Source organism: Neodiprion pinetum, chromosome 2 (assembly GCF_021155775.2).
Source record: "Neodiprion pinetum isolate iyNeoPine1 chromosome 2, iyNeoPine1.2, whole genome shotgun sequence".
Classification (NCBI taxonomy): Eukaryota; Metazoa; Arthropoda; class Insecta; order Hymenoptera; family Diprionidae; genus Neodiprion; species Neodiprion pinetum.
In genome coordinates this window covers 42,528,375-42,546,846 of record NC_060233.1, presented here as the reverse complement: position 1 = coordinate 42,546,846, position 18,472 = coordinate 42,528,375, and the positions used below count along the sequence as shown (strand labels likewise).

At 43.4% G+C, this 18,472-nt stretch overlaps 1 protein-coding gene across 1 annotated transcript in view; it reads left to right on the top strand.

The window, feature by feature from the left end:
• Glurb (metabotropic glutamate receptor B) overlaps nt 1–18,472 on the top strand; it is an 82,594-nt gene that overhangs the window by 48,293 nt on the left and 15,829 nt on the right. Inside the window, exons 3-4 of the mRNA XM_046611731.2 lie at nt 6,428–6,570; nt 16,374–16,544. Coding sequence (XP_046467687.1) covers nt 6,428–6,570; nt 16,374–16,544 — 314 coding nt within the window. The remainder of the gene's footprint in view (nt 1–6,427; nt 6,571–16,373; nt 16,545–18,472) is intronic.

The window sequence follows — 18,472 nt, the reverse complement described above, 5'->3', positions numbered from 1 at the left end:
AAGTCTGAAACAGAACTGTTTTTACAATAATGTTGGTTACCGAAACAACCTTATTCGTTTCATTACCATATACAAATTGCTGGATCGTTAGAAAAGGGTGCAAAACGGGTGATTCGACCCTTTGTAACATCATTATTGTTGTACGATTTTATTCATTATTATTACGGTTTTTGTTGTTGTTTTTATTATTCGTGCCAAGACTGATCGAGCTCTGCATCAAAGTCGAGCCCATTGAATGGCAATCAGAACCCATAACTATATGTAATCTGATGATCCGCACTCTTGGCTGCAAAAATTGCGCATTAGGGAATATATTCCCAATAATTCAGCATTAGGGAATTGTTAACCCCGCACCCTCCAACTTTCCTCCGTGCCGTGAGTGGAGAGTGCAGATAACCGGCGCACAATAGGTGCTTCTCTAAACTCTCGATGATAGCGCGACGAACGCCGTGTGAAGGCTGCTTGTACGATGATCGTACGTTTAAGGGGTAAGAACCTGAAAATTTTACCATTTAGAAAAAAAAAATTTCTTACAAAAGAAAAGCTAACAAGACAATGATATGTAAGAGAGTTATTGGGCAAACATTCAAGTAAAATACAAATATTTATTGACATAAGATATTAAAAAATGGAGACATTCTCGCGAGACTTGCGAGACTCGCTCGAAATAGTGCAAATTTGATTGTGAAAATAAAGAAAAAAAAAAAAAAAGAAACACTTGATCTACATATTAATATAGCTGTACAGAAATGCGTAGGGGATTTTTGGCATGTTAATTTGAACATTTTTTGTTTTTTTTTTTTGTCGAAAATTTAATATTTTCTTTCAAACACTCGCCGATTACACAAAAATCAATATTTTTCGCCGCAATATTTTTTGAGTCTTTGTTGACAGTAATTTTGTGTATTATACTTGAATATATATGTCTAATATCTTCCTTAAATATTATTATCTTATTACCTTTACTTCCATAAAAAAAAAAGAGTCAAAAACGTGCCTTTCTTTTGTTTTTACACGCGGGTCACGAAACGGGGCAAGGAGAAATCGCCGATGGGACAAACCGATTTCGATGAAAAATTTTACGCGCAATTATTGACGATTTTTTAACATAACTTTTCATTTACAGTTTGAACGATGCCTCTGTGTAACGAAAATTTCGTAGTCAAGTACTTGGAGTCGTTTATTCGTGTCTGAAAACGTGTTAAAAAATGGCTGTTGAAATCTGTGTATCCTATTATTGGCTAGTCGATTTCTGAACATTTCTACGAATTGACGTTGCCGCTTCGTCGTGCGATGTAAAGGTTAAAAAAGCAACGTTAATTACTTATCTCGAGTACCGTGCACCGCATTGTTTTCTCTCAGCGGTCTTCGAAGAAGGCGTTTCAAAATTTCGTTAAATAACAAAATAATAATCAGCACAAGGAAAAAGGTTGGCAAAAAAGGAAAGATAATCGTCGGATCGTGTAAGGCAGGATTAGCTGATCGCGAGGCGACTGCGTTGCGTGCGGAATGCCGAAAGCGAGAAAGCTTTCTGAAAAATAAACACAAGTCGGTATAAGAGTCTGGCTAATTGCGGGGGTGATTACCAAATTTATTTACCCGTTATTGCGTAAAGCGAGCCCTCGAGTCAAGAGTACGACAAGTTATGTGATATTTACGTTTATCTTTACTTCTTATACCATTTTTTTTATTTCTTATTCCTGTTTCACCGTTTTATTTTTTTTCTTAAGAAAAATCAAGTTGACGGTCTTAAATATTTTACGAGCAATCGCGCGTTTCACCTTCACCCCCGGGTAGATTATATCACTTGCATCATATTATTCAAAGTTCACGTAGTCGCGTATTTTTATGTTATCCGGCGATCTTCTGCATTTTCCTGTAAACCTGGAATCAGGTAAACCGTCAATACGGCTTAAAAACAATTTTTTTACTCCGTCACTTACCGTCAAGTATTATACATCGAATTTAATAAATTCTGGAAGGTGTTTCTAAATTTATTTCCGTGAAGAATCGTCTCTCATTTGCAGGCCGGATAAACAGAAACGCGACCGTGAAACTAAGGGATGATATCGAAACTCACCGCTTACTTACACTAATAAACCTTGCAGAGTGACAGCCATTAGCGAGCGTCATTCGCTCCCAGCCAATGTCGCAGAAATTATGTCGCTCGTTTATCCTAAGACAACAAGGTGTTCGAACAGCGGTAGGAACAAAAGCTCGCGGTTTTTTAACGCGCGCGTTTCTAACGCGCGTGTATTAATTAATAAAAAGTAACGCGACTGGCAAACTGTTCGCACGGATATATTCGACAAACCTTCGGAAGATTTTGTCGCTCGCAATTTGTTAAGGCGTGCCAAAACCCGAGGGCAAAGAGTCTGGAGCGTGGTCAGCTGAATTTCACCAGCTTGCCGTCTGGTTTTGCTGATTTTGTCAGACGACAGCCAAGCTGGTGAAGAAGCGGAGGAGACTCGTCGAATATAAATGCGTCCCTCCGTATTTTCCGCTACCTTTTTTCACGAACGAAGCCGTTGCGGTGACGCAACTTGTTACGCTTCGTATTTTGTATCGTTGATAATGTTCTCCGCGGGAATAAAAGACTGGCGACAATTGATACGCGGAGTTAAATTAGATCGCGGTGTGATCTAATAACGAAATTTAATAGGGCCTTCTCGAAAGGCGTGACAAAAGTACTTCGCGTAGAATTTAATTTGAAAATAACAAGGCAAATTGATGAGACGGCGTAAATTGTGGCTAATTTTAAACTCGACGCCGGTTAGTTGCCTACCGAATTTTTTTCAATCTCTTTCGCTCTTTTCTTACACCGCTTTCTTTTTTTTTTTTTTTTTTTTGTTTATTACGAAGAGATACCGAATGCGGATCAAACTGATTAAATATTTGAATCGTCGCATCTGTAACGGTTTAAATATTCCCGCCTGAAAGCAAAACAATTACTCAGTTGAAATTGACCCTACTTGTAGGTCACGTGATATCCGCTTTTGTAAATCCGCTTTCCTTTCTTCTCGGAAACGAGCATCTCTTGCTGCAAAACCATCGTCAGAACATCACGTGTCAAATAGCTTTCTCTGATATATGTGTTTTATTTTCTTTTTGTTTACGAAGAATGCAACGTCAGTAACGAATAAAATAATTCACTGATCTAAAGATTCTGTTTCACGTAATCAAATCAGAGATGTGTAAAACATTAATTATCTGCGGTGTCTTCGACAATATAATTACATGGATATACGCTTCAACCAACCTGTCGCCGTCACGGATAACACCGATGGATCTGCTCTGCAGGTAGTAAAATATAAGTGAATAATTCTAAGCAAAACAATTCAAGACATTGAAACGACAAAGCTACAACGAAACAAGTATGAACAAAAAGTTGGAGACTATTCGAAAACGAATGAAGAAGGAGAGAATAATAAAAAAGAAAACAAGAAGAGAAAAGATAAACAATTTTAACGAAAAAAAGATGATTTATATTTACAATTTTAATCTGTTTCACCTGTTGATCGGTAAATCGTGCACTTTATGAGCGGATGATTGAACGGACGAATCAATGAATATTTAATATGTTTTTCGGTTATTGATATAAATTTGTGCAACAAAAATCAAAAATAGAAGGAATATTTACAATTCATACATTCTATAACATAAAATCCTTTTTCAATTTATTTTCAAGATTCAAACCTATATTTACACACCGAATGCTACGAAGTTGCCGTATATCTGGCTACGTCTTCGACAAGTATTTTTTACGGTCGCTGCCTACATATTTTACTGCATAATACATATATATATATATATATATATATGTACAGTTTTATCTGAGCGGAAAACTGAAAGATACCCATTTTTTTAAGAGGGTTTGGGCCTTTTGCGACCCAACTTCTCTCGCGCCGATGGGATGTAAAACGGGTTGGAAAAAACTGTTTCATCGTCATTTTGACGCCATGCATATTTCACAGCGAAATTGAAATTCCGCTTTATAGATTGTCCTTTTGTTCAAGCATGCGTGCGTGAATGTAGTACGAGTGAGTAGTGTACCGGTATGTGAAAATTCAAAACAGCATCTGAGGTCGAGAGAATCTCAATAATCCGCGCAAAAACATATGTTTAGTAAACCTCGGTGTTATTCTCTCTCACGCGAAACTCGTCGCGATGAGAGACGATACAGTTCGTCGCTAGGATAATAACGCGGTTTTCGTGTAAATTATCCAAGTTGAGCAATTATTTGACGTGAATGAAGATTTTTAAATTTCAATCGTTATGTTTTAAACGAAACGCTTATGCTTATTATCCGGTAATCCGAGTGATCTGAACGTCATCGCTGTATAACTTACATTAATTATTGTTCTTGATGTTCATGCGTGTTGCGAAGGCGCAAGTACACCTTTGCATTTGTCGTTGGTTTTATTTATTTATTTTTTTGCGGCTGGGGGGGGGGGGGGGGGGGGGATGAAGGGAATCAAACCCAATCAGATACCGAAAGTGTCGAGAGAACGATAAAAATCTTATCTAACTGTTCGCAGTTTTTTTTTTTTTTTGTTTCTTCATAAAGTGCACGTTTTTTTCATTTCTAAGCGCTTAAACTTTTTCTAAAGCACACGGGTTGCGTTTTCTTTTTTTGCCGGTGCATGGCCAATGAACACGCGAATAATTATTATTCGCATTTTAAACGCATTTGAGGCGTGGCAAGGTTTAAAAAATACTTCGCCAGTCGTCTGATTAACCTTGAGTAATCGGTGTATAGACTGACTAAAAAATCGCCGTTGGTTCGAAAGCGCTGCAGTTGCGATAAACGAGCCTTTCGCAAAGCTCGATTGGGCGGATAATTAACAGAGAGAAATAGGGGATGGTGAAAGTAAAACAACGCCCAGGGATTTAAAGCGAATTGTGTAAAATAAAGCACGACTCAAGTTGTAAAAATTCAACGAACTTACAGCCGCGATGGCTTCCTGTTGCTGACGCTTCGTGTCACGATAAGAATTATTTGTGCACCCCGGATTTTCGTGTCGGATTTATAAGCTTTACCCTTGTTTTTTATTTCTACGATACCCTTCGCGTTAGTGTCACGTATTTTAAATGAATAATTAATTAACTGCCGCTGATGAGTGTACGACATGTTCACTTTCAGGAAAATGCTTGCTTTCCGTCGCTCGATAATCCTACAGGTTTGCGTTTTTTTTTCCCCCATTTCTCTTCTCTCGGGATAAATTGATTCTCGCATTTTCTTTCGCTCTAAATATGAAGCGTAAATATTGTCAAAAAAAAAATGGATTCATAAACAGGAAAATTTCGATTCAACAATCCGGTTATAACCGAGCTCATGTAGTTCCATAAAATTACTCGATAAGATTTAACTTTTCCGAATGCAGTAAATAGTGCGAACCGAGTCCTAGATAATCGATTCAATTTCACCGCGCGTATCGAATTCCGGATATTGAAAAAGGAATTTCTGGTATACAGGTTTCAAAGCTATGTAAATTAATTGACTGATAAAATATTTTATCGCACATTGTATTTTATGCGTGCAGTTGTACTCGAACAAGTGAATTACCGCACTGCGAACAGACTCACCGAGTTTCGTTTCGGGACTTTTGGAAAGTGGAATAATTCCAACGATCGAAGTACGCGAAGATATTGCAATAATTTCTGAAAATCGCGCGAGCGATGTGTAAAATATCGAGACGCAAATGGTTTCTCACTGGCAGGTGCCACGCCAAGGACTTGATCCATTCGCCGCGGATGATTGATATATTGATCAAATAAACGTATAAATTTGTCGACATCACGGTCGGAGAGAAGCGAACGCGTACAACCGGCAAACAATTTGTGAAATTGAATTGGCCCCGTGAATTAGCATGTTAATTAAAATTGCAGGGACTAGGTGGGCGTGTCAAAATATCGCCATCATCCGTCACCTCGCTGGCAATCTCCGGAATGAATTATAACTCCAATTAACGTCTCGCGAGACTATTATTTCGATTCTGTAACCAAAGCTGCACGGTTTCGCAGAGAGAGAGAGAGAGAGAGGGAGAGAGAAGGGAGAAAAGCCTCGGCCGAGATGCGGCCACCGCTAATCTTTGCGGCTAAGATCCCCGACGTTTCTTCACCCAACCGGCAGCAGGGAGTGAGCGAGGAAAGTCTCATTTTAAAGGTTTCTGCTGCTGGCCATATATTCCTAAACTCATTACAGGCCCCTCCTCGAAATCCGCGGAGATAACTTTTAAAGTGTAATTTGCGCCGAGCCCTTATATTTCTCCCGAAATCAGGGGAGGGGGGCTGAAAGTTGTACCGCGAAACTCTTTCATCGAATTTCGCTAAGCGGACGCAGCGTCCCTTCTACGCCTTCGATTTCCGCCCTATTTCCAGGCGCTTACTTGTTGCTCGTTTAATGATCGAGTTCCTTTCGTTCCAGGCTCGATAAGCAACATCGACGGCGCTGAGTATCATTGCAACAAGACGGCAGTCCGAAAGGTTATAAGCGGCGTCGTGGGAGCCGCGAGTTCGGTAACTTCGATCCAAGTCGCCAATCTGCTTCGCCTCTTCAGGATACCCCAGGTCAGTGCAACCCCAGAGATCTTAAGGGGTTACCAAGGGTTTCGAGGATTTTTTTATGGAGAGACATTTCAATTTGATATTATGAAAATTTATACACACGTTGGGGTAACGTTGAACTTTTTTTTTTCATACTTTTTATATGTAAAGATAATGGTTTTTAAAGCTGCTGTAGCCGATCTTCGGGGGTACTTTTAAAAAAAGACGTCTTGCGGTGAGCAGGTTATGTCTGGACTGGATCATCTGAAATTAAAAAACAAAAAATATTTACTTGATATCGGGTATTATCTTGTCCTTTATCGAAGGAATGAGGGAAACAATAATTAAAAAAAAACGCAGCTTGTCAGAAAAAAATCTCGATTTTCCATACAAATTTTCGCCTCAAGTTGTTTCTAAAATGGAAAATATTTATCGGCGAGAATAAGCCTTCGATTAGGGAATGAAAAATGTATTCATGAAGCTTGTGTAAAAATTTGAGACCCATCGATTAAGCCGTTTCCGAGAAATCTTGCTCACTGACTTTGAAAACATAGTTTTTGAAAAAACGCGTTCAAAGTTTCAAAAGCGCTTTACACATAGTTCGCAGACGTAATTTCGAGAATATTTGTCGGATCGACATGAAATTTTCTGTTCGCATACTTAAATGCATATACATTACGAGAGTGGAATTGAAAGAAAACAAATCGATTATTGAAAAATCCCGACTAAGTAAAATGCGCAGTAAATTCTCCTCGACGCAAATCGGCCCACGTTTTTCCCTCGACGATCCCTAAATGCCCGCTCCGAAATTGCGAGCCACGATCAGAGGCCTTTTTCCGAGGGGTCAAACCGACTATCAGATGCTCGTCCGGTCCATCCTCGATGGGCAGCCTGATGAGAACGTTCGCCGTTCGGAGGCGAGGCGATAAGGACGAGTAAATTTTTTCGCCTCTTGCAACAAGGATTAATTTCGTTTCGCGATCCGTATTTTTCCCTCCGATTCGCGACCCACGAACAAGGCCTTCGGCACCACCTGTTACCGTTCCCGTCTGAATCGCACGCGGAGTATTTCGCAAACGCGAGTAAAAGCTGAGCTTTTTCACGGACGCATCCGAGTTGCCGATGGAACTTCGACTCCCGTCAACGTGTTGCACAAATTTATTCCTACAAGAGTATGGAAATGGAGAAACCCGGCAAGAGTTCGCTGGAAATAAATGACGGAAGTCGGGGCACTTTGCGACGAAATGCACTTCCGAAGTCGCGTTTGCCGTTCCTCGGTCGAAGACGACGATAATTTATTCATCCTGGAAGTGACGTCATTGTCCGCGTCACTCTCTGCCGATGTTCAGGTTTTATTACGTACCGGTATATGTAATGTGTGAAAAGAGGGACGCGGTAACGCTGGAAAGCCATTTCGGCGTGAAATCACCTTACTTATTCTTCTTCTTCTTCTTCTTCTTCTTCTTCTTCTTCTTCTTCTTGTTCCACTCGGCTTCCGCTCTATCTCGCGCTTCACCACCGAGGACCGGCTGAATTCCATCCCAGAAGAATTATACACACAAGCTGCGTCAGAGTCGCCATTAATACTGGCTAACGATAAGAGGGACTTTTTCAACCCCCGGTCGAGAGAGTTCGCAACCACCCCGTTGGGACTTCGGAGAACTTACTCACTCCGGGATTCGAGAGCGGAAATAAAAGCGAGATCACTCTTGGCTGCACGGAGCACATGCAGCTCGTTGTCTAACTACTTTTGGTAAATTAGATGACACGTTACCGCACGTGTGTTGGGTAAATTACGTGTCTTTTATACCATACACGTTTTACTCTTATCGGCGATACGTTATAACCCTTGAAGCAAAAAAATTGCTTGGCCCAATTTCAAGGACAAAAATGATGCCTTTCGACGGTGACGCTGACGGCTTTAAGACGTGTTTTCAAACAATTTGAGAACGGATGATCAGTCGGTGTTTTTATGTAATCCTCTTGGTACTGCGGAGCAGCAAAAAGTTGTTTGTAAGAAGCCTGCGAGACGGCGAAACTTGAGTTCGGCACAGGGTCTGATAAAATCCCTGGAACGAAGTTCCGAATCACCGAGAGAAGAGAAAGGAGAGAAAAGATTGCGCTGGACAAATGTGAAAATTTGACGAGACGGATTGCGGAAACGGTGATCGACGGAACGAACCTGAAGTGACTAATCGCGTCGCGAATAGTCGGTGACGGAAAAGCGTCAAAATTAACGGATTTCCTTCTTATTCCGGTATTCGGAAGTTATCCTCATAGACGAAACGCTTCTCGCCTTCTCCTCGCCGCTTTACTAGCTCAATTCTCATCAATCATGAGAAGATGGATGAGCGCGAATTTGCACAGCCGTAGTACGCGGAGCGCCGTATGGTTGTTACTCTTCATCATCAACCCGGTCATCAGCTTCTCTCCCTCTCTCTCTGAGCGAGGCAAAGCACAGGCAGTGCATGAAACTATGACGCGTTGTGTTGCCGCGGGATGCGAAACTTTGTTTCACTCGTGAATTACTTTGTTAGTGAGCTGGCAGTTGACCTGAAATGAATTTCAGCTGCTTCTGAAATAGCTCGGTTGAATCCTTGTGCCGCTCTCTCTAGAATCCTATTCCAATTTTAAGAGATCCACTTTTCATCATTATTTGATAACCTGATATATTTCTATTAGAGTTACTCCGCTTTCGTATTTTTGTAAACTCTTTTTCATCGTATTAAATAGACAATTATCTCGCGATATATTCCGATTCGAAAAATTTATTTTCTGCGTGAAGTGGGGGATTTTTAATTTAACGCGTCTGTTTCATCGTCGGAATTGCTGCTAATTAATTCCGTAATCTCGGAAACTCGATACTCGCTCAAGCGTCATTTTTCCAAGTCCGATTTGAGCGCTCCTAAGATTAATTAAATCTCGAAAATTCGACGTCTGATTATATCGAAGAAATATGCAACAGCTGTCTACACGAGTAATTAACGTGGGAAATTATTGCTGACGGAAGAAAAAAGATTCGTTCGAAATATAGAGACCTAGTTGACACGGTGTAACCTTCTGAAAAATTCACTTCAATCATTTGGCAAGGCTTGAAATTGAGAATAACTATGTTGTTTTCTAACCGGCGAAACAATTCCTCTCGGCAGAATACGAGACTCGAATACGAGTGATGAAATTTATTTTTTACGATTGCAGTAAAATCCGGCAAGGAGTTTAGGAAAAAGGGTGTTTCAGCCGCTTCGAATGGATCATGGATTGCCGTAAACGCGACTGTAATTTATTCATGTATTTCTTTTACGACTCGTCGAGAGGTCAGTTTTCTTCGATCCACTCTGATTTTTTCCCCCCAGAATCTGCCCCGAATATTTTCGGCGCCCAGAAAGAACCGAGGAAAAAGTAAAGATACGTTGAAGAAGTTAAATATCCGAGACTCCGGGTAAAAAAAATTGTCGATATCGATCTCTGTTTTTTCCGAGATTTTTCCAACTTGACGCGAATCTGTTAACTTCTCGTATTCCGAAACTCGATGATACGCCGAGTAAACATGAATCGAGTCAGCATTGTGACGTGACTACGCGTTTATTCGACGAGAGAGAGTTTTTTAAGTAAGCAGCGTTAAACAATTGAGCTTTGCAACTCGTGCTGTACGACGAATGTCGTACAATGCGCAAGTAGTTGTAACGGAAAGTTTATTGCGCCGATGTGTATAATCCGAATTAAATTGGGTAAAGTTCAAGGGTGTTACAAGGGGTCTTGTATCGGCCTTCTGGCCCTTGTTTCATCAGCAGCTTAGAGAAACTCTCCTTCTACCGCAGATGTAATATAATAACTCCCTCTGGAAATATCCCGGCTGCTTTATTTGCAACACCCTGAAGCCTGGCCTTCGCGTACTTGAAGTTCCGAGATTGGGCGCCTCCCCGACATTCTGGAAACAAGCTATCCTCGGCTCCGTGCCAAAGTTCGCGCTTTGAAAGGACCCCCGCAGGATAGGCTACAGGTACGAGTGCGAGGCACGATAAGAAGAGAAGCAGGCAATCTGTTTTCCTATTTTTTCGTCCCTCAGCCCCCTTAATTTCGAAAATTTAACAGCGACAAACGGCTGTTTGTTGATTTATTTGTTTAGTTATATTTTGTCAGTTTTAATTGTCGGGTAAAACGGAGAGTAGAGAAAAAGTCGGATCAATAAATGTCGCGTTTACTTAACGTTTGATTGGATAATTTTATTTTAAAAAAATTTCATCCCTAATTACGCGATGCGCTTTAATTGGAGAGTAAAAAATTGTTCAAGTTTGTTTAAAAAATTTCTCCCCGATTTCGCATGTATAACGGAAAGGACGAGGATCCTCGCGTTTTAAGCGACGGAGGAAAGTCTTCGAGCGTATAACTTCTCAAATACGTGACGTATATTTATATCGAGCCAGATGTAAAATATCGGAGGTAACTTTTTCCGAAGCTCCGCTAAGCTCCAAGGATCACCCTCCAATATTTGGAAACTTGTTTCATTAATATTATCCGAATGAGCTCGTGCATCACGAGTTCGTTTGAAACGGCCTTAACGAGACTTCGACTTTCGGAAAATGCTTTGAAGGAAAAAAGATAGCCTGCGGCGGAATGACGCTTGGATTTTTTTATCCGTACTTTTTACGCGGAAAATCAAACAATTTCGTAAAAACGGTATAAGATTTCCATATTTTTCCTCCCTCTTGTACGCTTACCTCGATATTCCGAAGGTATATGCACAGTCTGCGGTTGAACATCTTGACGTTCGAAATCTGTAAATAGCGTCTAACTAAGGATGCCTTTGATCGACCCACTTGTATCATTTTCCCCTTTCAAACCCCTCGTGAAACGATCCGATTTAACTTATTTTCCTCGGGTAACTCAGCGATGAAAATATCCTGTAAGATGTCGAGATTTTCGCTGGAAAATTGCTTCCCCAAACAAAGTACGTTCATGGGAAATTCATTGAGTAAGGAGTCGTAAACTTCGACAAGCCGTTGACGTGAACTTGAGGAAACTCGGTTTTCATCCCCTTTGAGACGGTGAATCAAGCTTGCTTCGCAGTTCGTTTTAAGCTTTCCAAGCCTAATTTGCGTTTCCTGGAACAGGGAAAATAACGAATGATAATTCGTCTCCTGCGGACTGATCGTTGATCCGATTTCGAGTGAAATTAAAATATTTCTCAAGGGCTGAAAATCCGGAAGCGGCGGGGTTGAAATTCCAAATTTGAAAAGTTCCGAAAGCGCCTAATTCCGAATTATTTGGTGACGAAATTTGAAGTAAAGAAATCAGACTACGTACGGCGAAATGACAAAGTTTGGAATGGTCGGAAACCCGACGGCTCAAAGTTCCAAAGTAAAGTTCCGATAGAGTAAAATTCTGCCAATTAAAATATACTCGCATAGCGTAGTTCGCTCAACGAGTGGGCGTAAAAAATCATAATGACCAGGATTCCGAAAGTAAAGATATCAAAAATCCGAAACAAAGAAAGCTCAAAGTAATGAAATTCCTCCGAGCCAGAAATTCACAGAACTGGAAATCTTCGTTCATTCGGAAGTTCGATATTTCAGATCTTTTAGTTTTCTCACTTTCGCACCTTCGGAACTTTGACTTGTCGGAGTTACGCCCGTTCGGAATTTTGTACTTTCGGAACTTTGAGCGTCGGGTTTCGGGCGATTCGAACCTTGACCGTTTCGTCAAAACTTGATTTCTTTACTTCAAGCTTCGCAAGTAAAGAATTTGGATTTCGGCGCTTTCGGAACTTTTCAAATTAGGAATTTCAACCCCGCCCCGGCACGTCAAACAACGATTCCAAGTCTCCTTTTGGGAATTCGAGGTAATTGAAGTGATATATTGACAGTGCCCGATAAGCCGGTTGTTCGCTTCTATTACACCCTCTCGGATATGTGTTTAGGACTAAGATACGCCAGCCGGGAGCTGGGAGGGTCTGAGAACCGAGGGAAATGAAATGACTGGGGCTCTTTCGGGTGCGTTGAACGTCGTAGATCGCGTGACGCCACGTCGGCGCGTCTTCTCAACGCTTCAAACTATGATTACACACTTCGGTTGGCAGGCAATTTTCACCGAGGTGTACATACGACTCTCTCTCTCTCTCTCTCTCTATACACGTACACCCTACATGCCGTACCCACGTTAATTTGACACCTCGTGGAGCTCAACTTTGGCATTCCAAGCACGCGTAGGGCGCCCGCCTTTTTCGACACCTTCGCTCCCGCACTCGTGCCCATAAAAAATTAATTCCAGCCGCCTGGACGGGCGATTTCTCAGCAAACCGCGGTAAGTGGACGGCCTTCCCGCTTATTTATCTCCGTGAAATATGCAACGCGTTAACCGATATCGGCATTAATTTATCGGAGGTTGTTGGAGAAGGATACCCCAAAGAACCGTCCGTAAAGCGGTTCGCTGAATTCACCGAGGTTTTAAATTGGCTTTCCGGCTCCTCGGCGACGTCTCGAGTGCGCTAACAAACTCCGGCCAAGACTGGCGAATTTTTCGGGACGGTTGAGGTTGGGTAAGGCGGGTGGGGAAACCTCATTAGGAAAACACGATGGGATTGTTGCGTGGAATCTTAGGGAGCCGGTTAATCTTGAACTTCGAAGATCCTGGAAACGGGACCCCCTGACACCGGGTGTAAGTGTAATTCTCCGGGGTGACTTTCACGCTAGGTTTAACCCCAACGAGCATCGAGTTCCTCCGCCCTTGCGACAAGAGACTCGCCGAGGGAGTGCCGACTTGCCCGAACAAGGTCCCGGCTGTCTTCGTATGACCCTCAAGTTCCAGGGTCGGATCGTCGGGATGCCCGCGGGGTTCCGCGTTGTCCGAAACGGCCGGAAGTATCGACGTTTTCGCCCGACACCTACTCCGCGATTCGCAATTACACACCCTCCGTTCGACACGCAAATTCCGTAGAGCCTGGGTGTGGCAGAGAAACGGGCTGCAACTCGTCGCCGAGCCTAGCGCGCGTCGCGTTTTCCCTGTTTCGGTTGGTGGATTCGATTTTCCATCTCCTAGGCCGCCGTCGCGCCCTGCAGCTCGGCCTGGTTTTTGGCGGATTCAATTAACGACGTGACATCGAGCTTTCGACACCCCGCGGCGATCCGTCATTTGCAAATAACACGGATCAGATCGGCGCGGGCCTTTGTGTGTTCCTGTTTTAAACTTTCGATGCAACGAGACTTCACCCCTGTGTAGCACGCGCTATAATTTCACCTCCTCCATTATTCAAACCCGCTTCGAGGATCGACGATTTCCAATAACTGTACGCGCGATGAATAAATACCTCGATGTAAACGTAAACGTGTACGCCGCTCGTTCAATACTCGGTGCAAATATTTTCCCCACTTCTGAAACGAATTCGCAGCAATGCGTTCGGCGATCGGTGATGTTTTTCAAAATCAATCGCAACTTTTTGTCGTAATAATACCGGAACCAACTGTCCATGATCGACGAAATCAAGCACACATTTGCTCCGAGTCCTGGAATCACCTCGAACAAACCGTAAATACCGTTTGCGTGAAATCCCGTGTAGAATGATTAACAAGGACGTGCTCGAATTTCGGAAAACCATGCTCGCCGACATCGAAAATTATCATTCTTCCTCGTCAGGCGAGGAGAATTCAACCAAATTCGCAAATTCGAAAAACTCGACGAGACAACGCGACGGTTGGGTTATGCAGAACCATGAAAATACGTGGTACCGGTTGGCGATCGCTGAAGTAAGAACGGGACCGTAAGGACGAAGTAAAAAGTTGGGAAAGAGCGAGATCGGTAAGCCGACAACCCGTGATAAATACGTTGACCACCCCACGTACAGGGTCGAATGATACCGTGAACGTGGTAAAAGTCGGCGAGCACCGGAGGAGATAAAAGGTAACGCAGCTGTCGAGAGCCGGCGGATGAAGGCGATCCAGTGCCACTGTAACACTCGATAACACCGCAGCTCATTTCTCGCTACATAAACTCCGTAAACGAAAGCAACAGCAGCAGCGCTGAGTTTTACCCGGGAAATGACGAGCGTCCTTAAACCTCGGCTCAACGGCTCAGCCCAGCTCGGCTAAGAAATTACACGAAGCCAGGCTCGCGACCCACTTCCGGTAAGCTCCGCAAGGATGTATCGATCATCATTGGCGTGAATTAGTCACCGGGGGTATGATTGTCGTTCCTCTTTTTCACCCGGGTTATATGAACCTTCGTGGAAACTAAAAACTACGTCTGATCGACTGATTTGTGATCGAAGAATTTTCGAACAAATGAATTCGAGTAGGCCGACTTGTTCCAGCTTTCTGTCTTCCGGTTTCATCGAAAGCATGCACGGCCAAACTTTGAAACGTGACTTGCAGCTGAAGATGAAACCTCTGTGATCCCTGACGGTGATAAATTTCATGAATAATCGAGGACGAGGCGAAGCTCGTAACCTCGTCACCCTCCTCTGAGTGTAAAAAATGATTGAAAGATCGTAAAACCTGCAGTTGATGCGACGTCGTAAAACATCTCTCGACCAAAACGTTGGCCATTTTGCAGGGGAGCGTAGATTTCGCACGCGCGTGTATCGAAAGCGTATCGATGCTCGGATTTTCTGCAGCAGCTGCGGATGAACTTCAACTGATTTGTCATCCTTTAGTGGCTATGAATTGTGAAATTCTTCGTTGTCGTATCCCACCTCGATACATCGCGAGAGGAATAACTTGAGAATTGCGTTAACCGTAGCTGCAGAACACTGCCGATGAGATATCGTATTCATATTTCTCAGCTGTCCCATTGTTGAGGTTTCAAGAAGCGCGCGGGTGGCTTGAAAAACAGTAATTTGCTGCCGACGCGCCTCACGTTGAACGGTTAATTAATAACGTGTCAGATCGTCCGCAAAGCTCTGCCAGTCTGGATTCAGGCCTGAGAGGCAAGGAGGAGTTGTAAATAATATATCATTTCTGTATCACCGGCTGAGATGTAGAAACGGGGTAAAGAAAAGGGCCTAATGCTGATATATCGCGAACTCCGGTTGGCCGCATTGTCGGTGCGTTCGCAAATTCGCTCGATTAATACTTTAGCAAACGAGTTGCGAAGGGTGAGGTTGCGTTTGAAAAAACTGTTCAACCATCGACCGATCGACGATTAAGAAAGAAATTTGACGGTAAAAATCTGTCGCTATTGCAGACGCAGGTTGTATTATTCGCTCCGTGTACCGACTATCTTTTTACTTAGTTTCGCCTTTTCCTCCTTTTGTTTCCCCTTTGTCGTTGCCTCGGCACTCCGACTCGGAGACGATAAAAGGCTTTCCTATTATTCGGAGCAGTAAAGTCTGCGGAGAATAAAGGGAGTGGCGTTAACAGGTTTTCAACTGTGAGGGTAAGGAGGATTCCGGACCGCGGAGGTTCGGGTAACCAAGTTACTCGTTACCTCGGAATAGACCGAATTGAGTTACTAGTGGGCAGATTGCTTCGTAATTGTAACACATCTCGCTATCGGGCAACATATCGGCCCCCTTTGTCTATCGGCTGGGCGTGTGGCTTTAATCGATGCAGCGGAATCTCTCGGACACGCCGTGATACTCGCTCTACAAATACCACGCTCACCGAACAGTTCCAATTTACCCGAGTAGAGAATTCGTACGAGAAAGAATTCCGATTCAACGTGACATCGAAGCAAGACGTCTCACTCCGTATATCCGAGTATCCAGAGATTTTTGTTGCGAAAAATTGAATCACGCGCGGCGGGAAAGACGGGCCGTGAAATTCTTCGGGACATCTCGGATCTTCCATCGCTGAAATTATGTCCAACTTATCACGTTCTCGCGTTTTGTGTTTCAGGTGTCGTTCTTCTCCACCAGTCCGGAGCTATCGAATAAGCAGAGATTCGAGTATTTCTCGCGCACCATTCCCAGCGATCACTATCAGGTCAAAGCCATGGTCGACATCGTGCGGAAAATGAACTGGAGCTACGTGTCCATAATTTATGAGGAGAGCAACTACGGCATCAAGGTAAGCGTGACGTCGTCCTTGAACGTTACTTTACGGTCGGATGATTATAAGAAAATTATTTATCAAAATGGGATAATAGCCAAGTGTGCGACGAACGGCTCGTTACTTCGAGAGCTCGATTTCGAGTGCGGTAAATCTGCTGCTTTGGAGATTAACGGTGATCGGGGTAAAATTCTTCGCGAAACTTTAACCAATTAGGGATGAGCCATGCGTAACGATATAAAAAGTTCGAGGGTTGAGGGTGTTTTCAGATAAATACAAGAATAAAGAAGACAGCGGAGGATAAACGAGCCTAGGTTGAAGGTGGTACCTATTCGGTGCGTGTTTGATTAAAAATTCACAAACTGATGGATGGAAATGCTCTCAGTTTTAGAGAAGGAGAACTCAGGGGAACGGAGAAAGAAATTACCCTTTTTCCAACCCCACTCGATCCCGTTACAAGTCTCGCCCTTCCTTTTACCATTACTTGTTTTTCATTTTCCGCCCAAAACGTTCATCCATTGGACGAGATGACTCTCGTGTCAGTTTAAAGACAGCCTACGCTTCAACTGGGAAAACTTTGTTACTCTCAGGATGTAAGTTCGCCAAATATTCGCGCCGATCGGATAACGCGACAGGGCATTTTGGCATAAAAACGCAGGCCTTATGTTTCAACAGCTTTCACGACTACCAACCGCAGATTCGGTATCCAACTTTTTCGCGTAATTTGTACGTACATTCAAGGCTCGATAATTCGGAATAGAACCGAGCTACAACGTCCGTCGTCAACAGGCGGGAAATATCCGTGGCGCCCTTATTTTTAAACGGCGGTCCAACACCCCGTGCCGGAAATGATTTATCACCCGGATTTCGGGCGGGAAGTGATAACCGCAAGCAGGTCCGCCGGAGATAGGGGCCGGTGGCCCGGAATCACGGGGATCCCAGGGGAGCCGGCGTAGAATCATAAAACCGGATTAGTCGTATTCGCATTTTCCAATCACCGTTTTTTTTATGCCCTCCGAAAGGGGCGTCGAAGCATATGCCGCGACAGATCATTTCCCCCCTTATACGGGGGTTCATTATTAGTCGCTGACACTCGCCGCTGCGATGAACTCGGGCGACTTTATTTCCGGCTAATCCTCCGCTGACACGCCGATAAACCTTTTTACTCCTCCAGTGCGGGTTTAATCGCGAACCAGTTGCCGTAGGCCTCGTGACCAGGGTAAAATCTTATCCGACCAGCCGAACATCGCGTGATAAATTGAGGTACCTTCTCTCTCTCTCTCTCTCTCTCTCTCTCTCTCTCTCTCTCTCTCTCTCTCTCTCTCTCTCTCTCTCTCTCTCTCTCTCTCTCTCGCTTGTCATGACCTTGCGTAGGGCAGATCAACGCTACGGATTTTAGCTATTCATCAGGCGCGGGGCCTCGACGTTCGTCGCGTTGATCATCCCCCAGAACAGCAGGCATCCCGCAGGTGCTTCTGCGATGATGCTCCCATACCTCGACTGGTTCTTAATTAACACCGTGTAATGGATCCTCAAACATCCTCCCCCTCTGACTGCGCTCGCGTCAAGAATAGGAGGAGCAGTTTCCCCACAGCAGACTTTGAAATTGAAAAATAGACACAGTAGTGGAATGCTGCATGGGAAGAAGAAGAATGACGTGAAAACTCATTGTCGGTTTAAAGTTTCGATTTTAGTTGAGGTCACGACTGTGCGGCACGAGCAGAATCCAGAGTAGAATTTCGCGCACCGTCGGTGGTCCCGAATTCGAATTATCCGTTGCTGGGGAAATTCTTTTGGCATATTGAAAAGAGACGGTCACGACGATGAAGTGAAACTGTCGATCATTTCCGCTCATGGTCAATAGAATGAATTTTCTTGTTTTTGTCAAATTCACGATCATCTCTAGACAAGGACGCTTGACATTCCCGTGAATTAGTTCTCGTTCT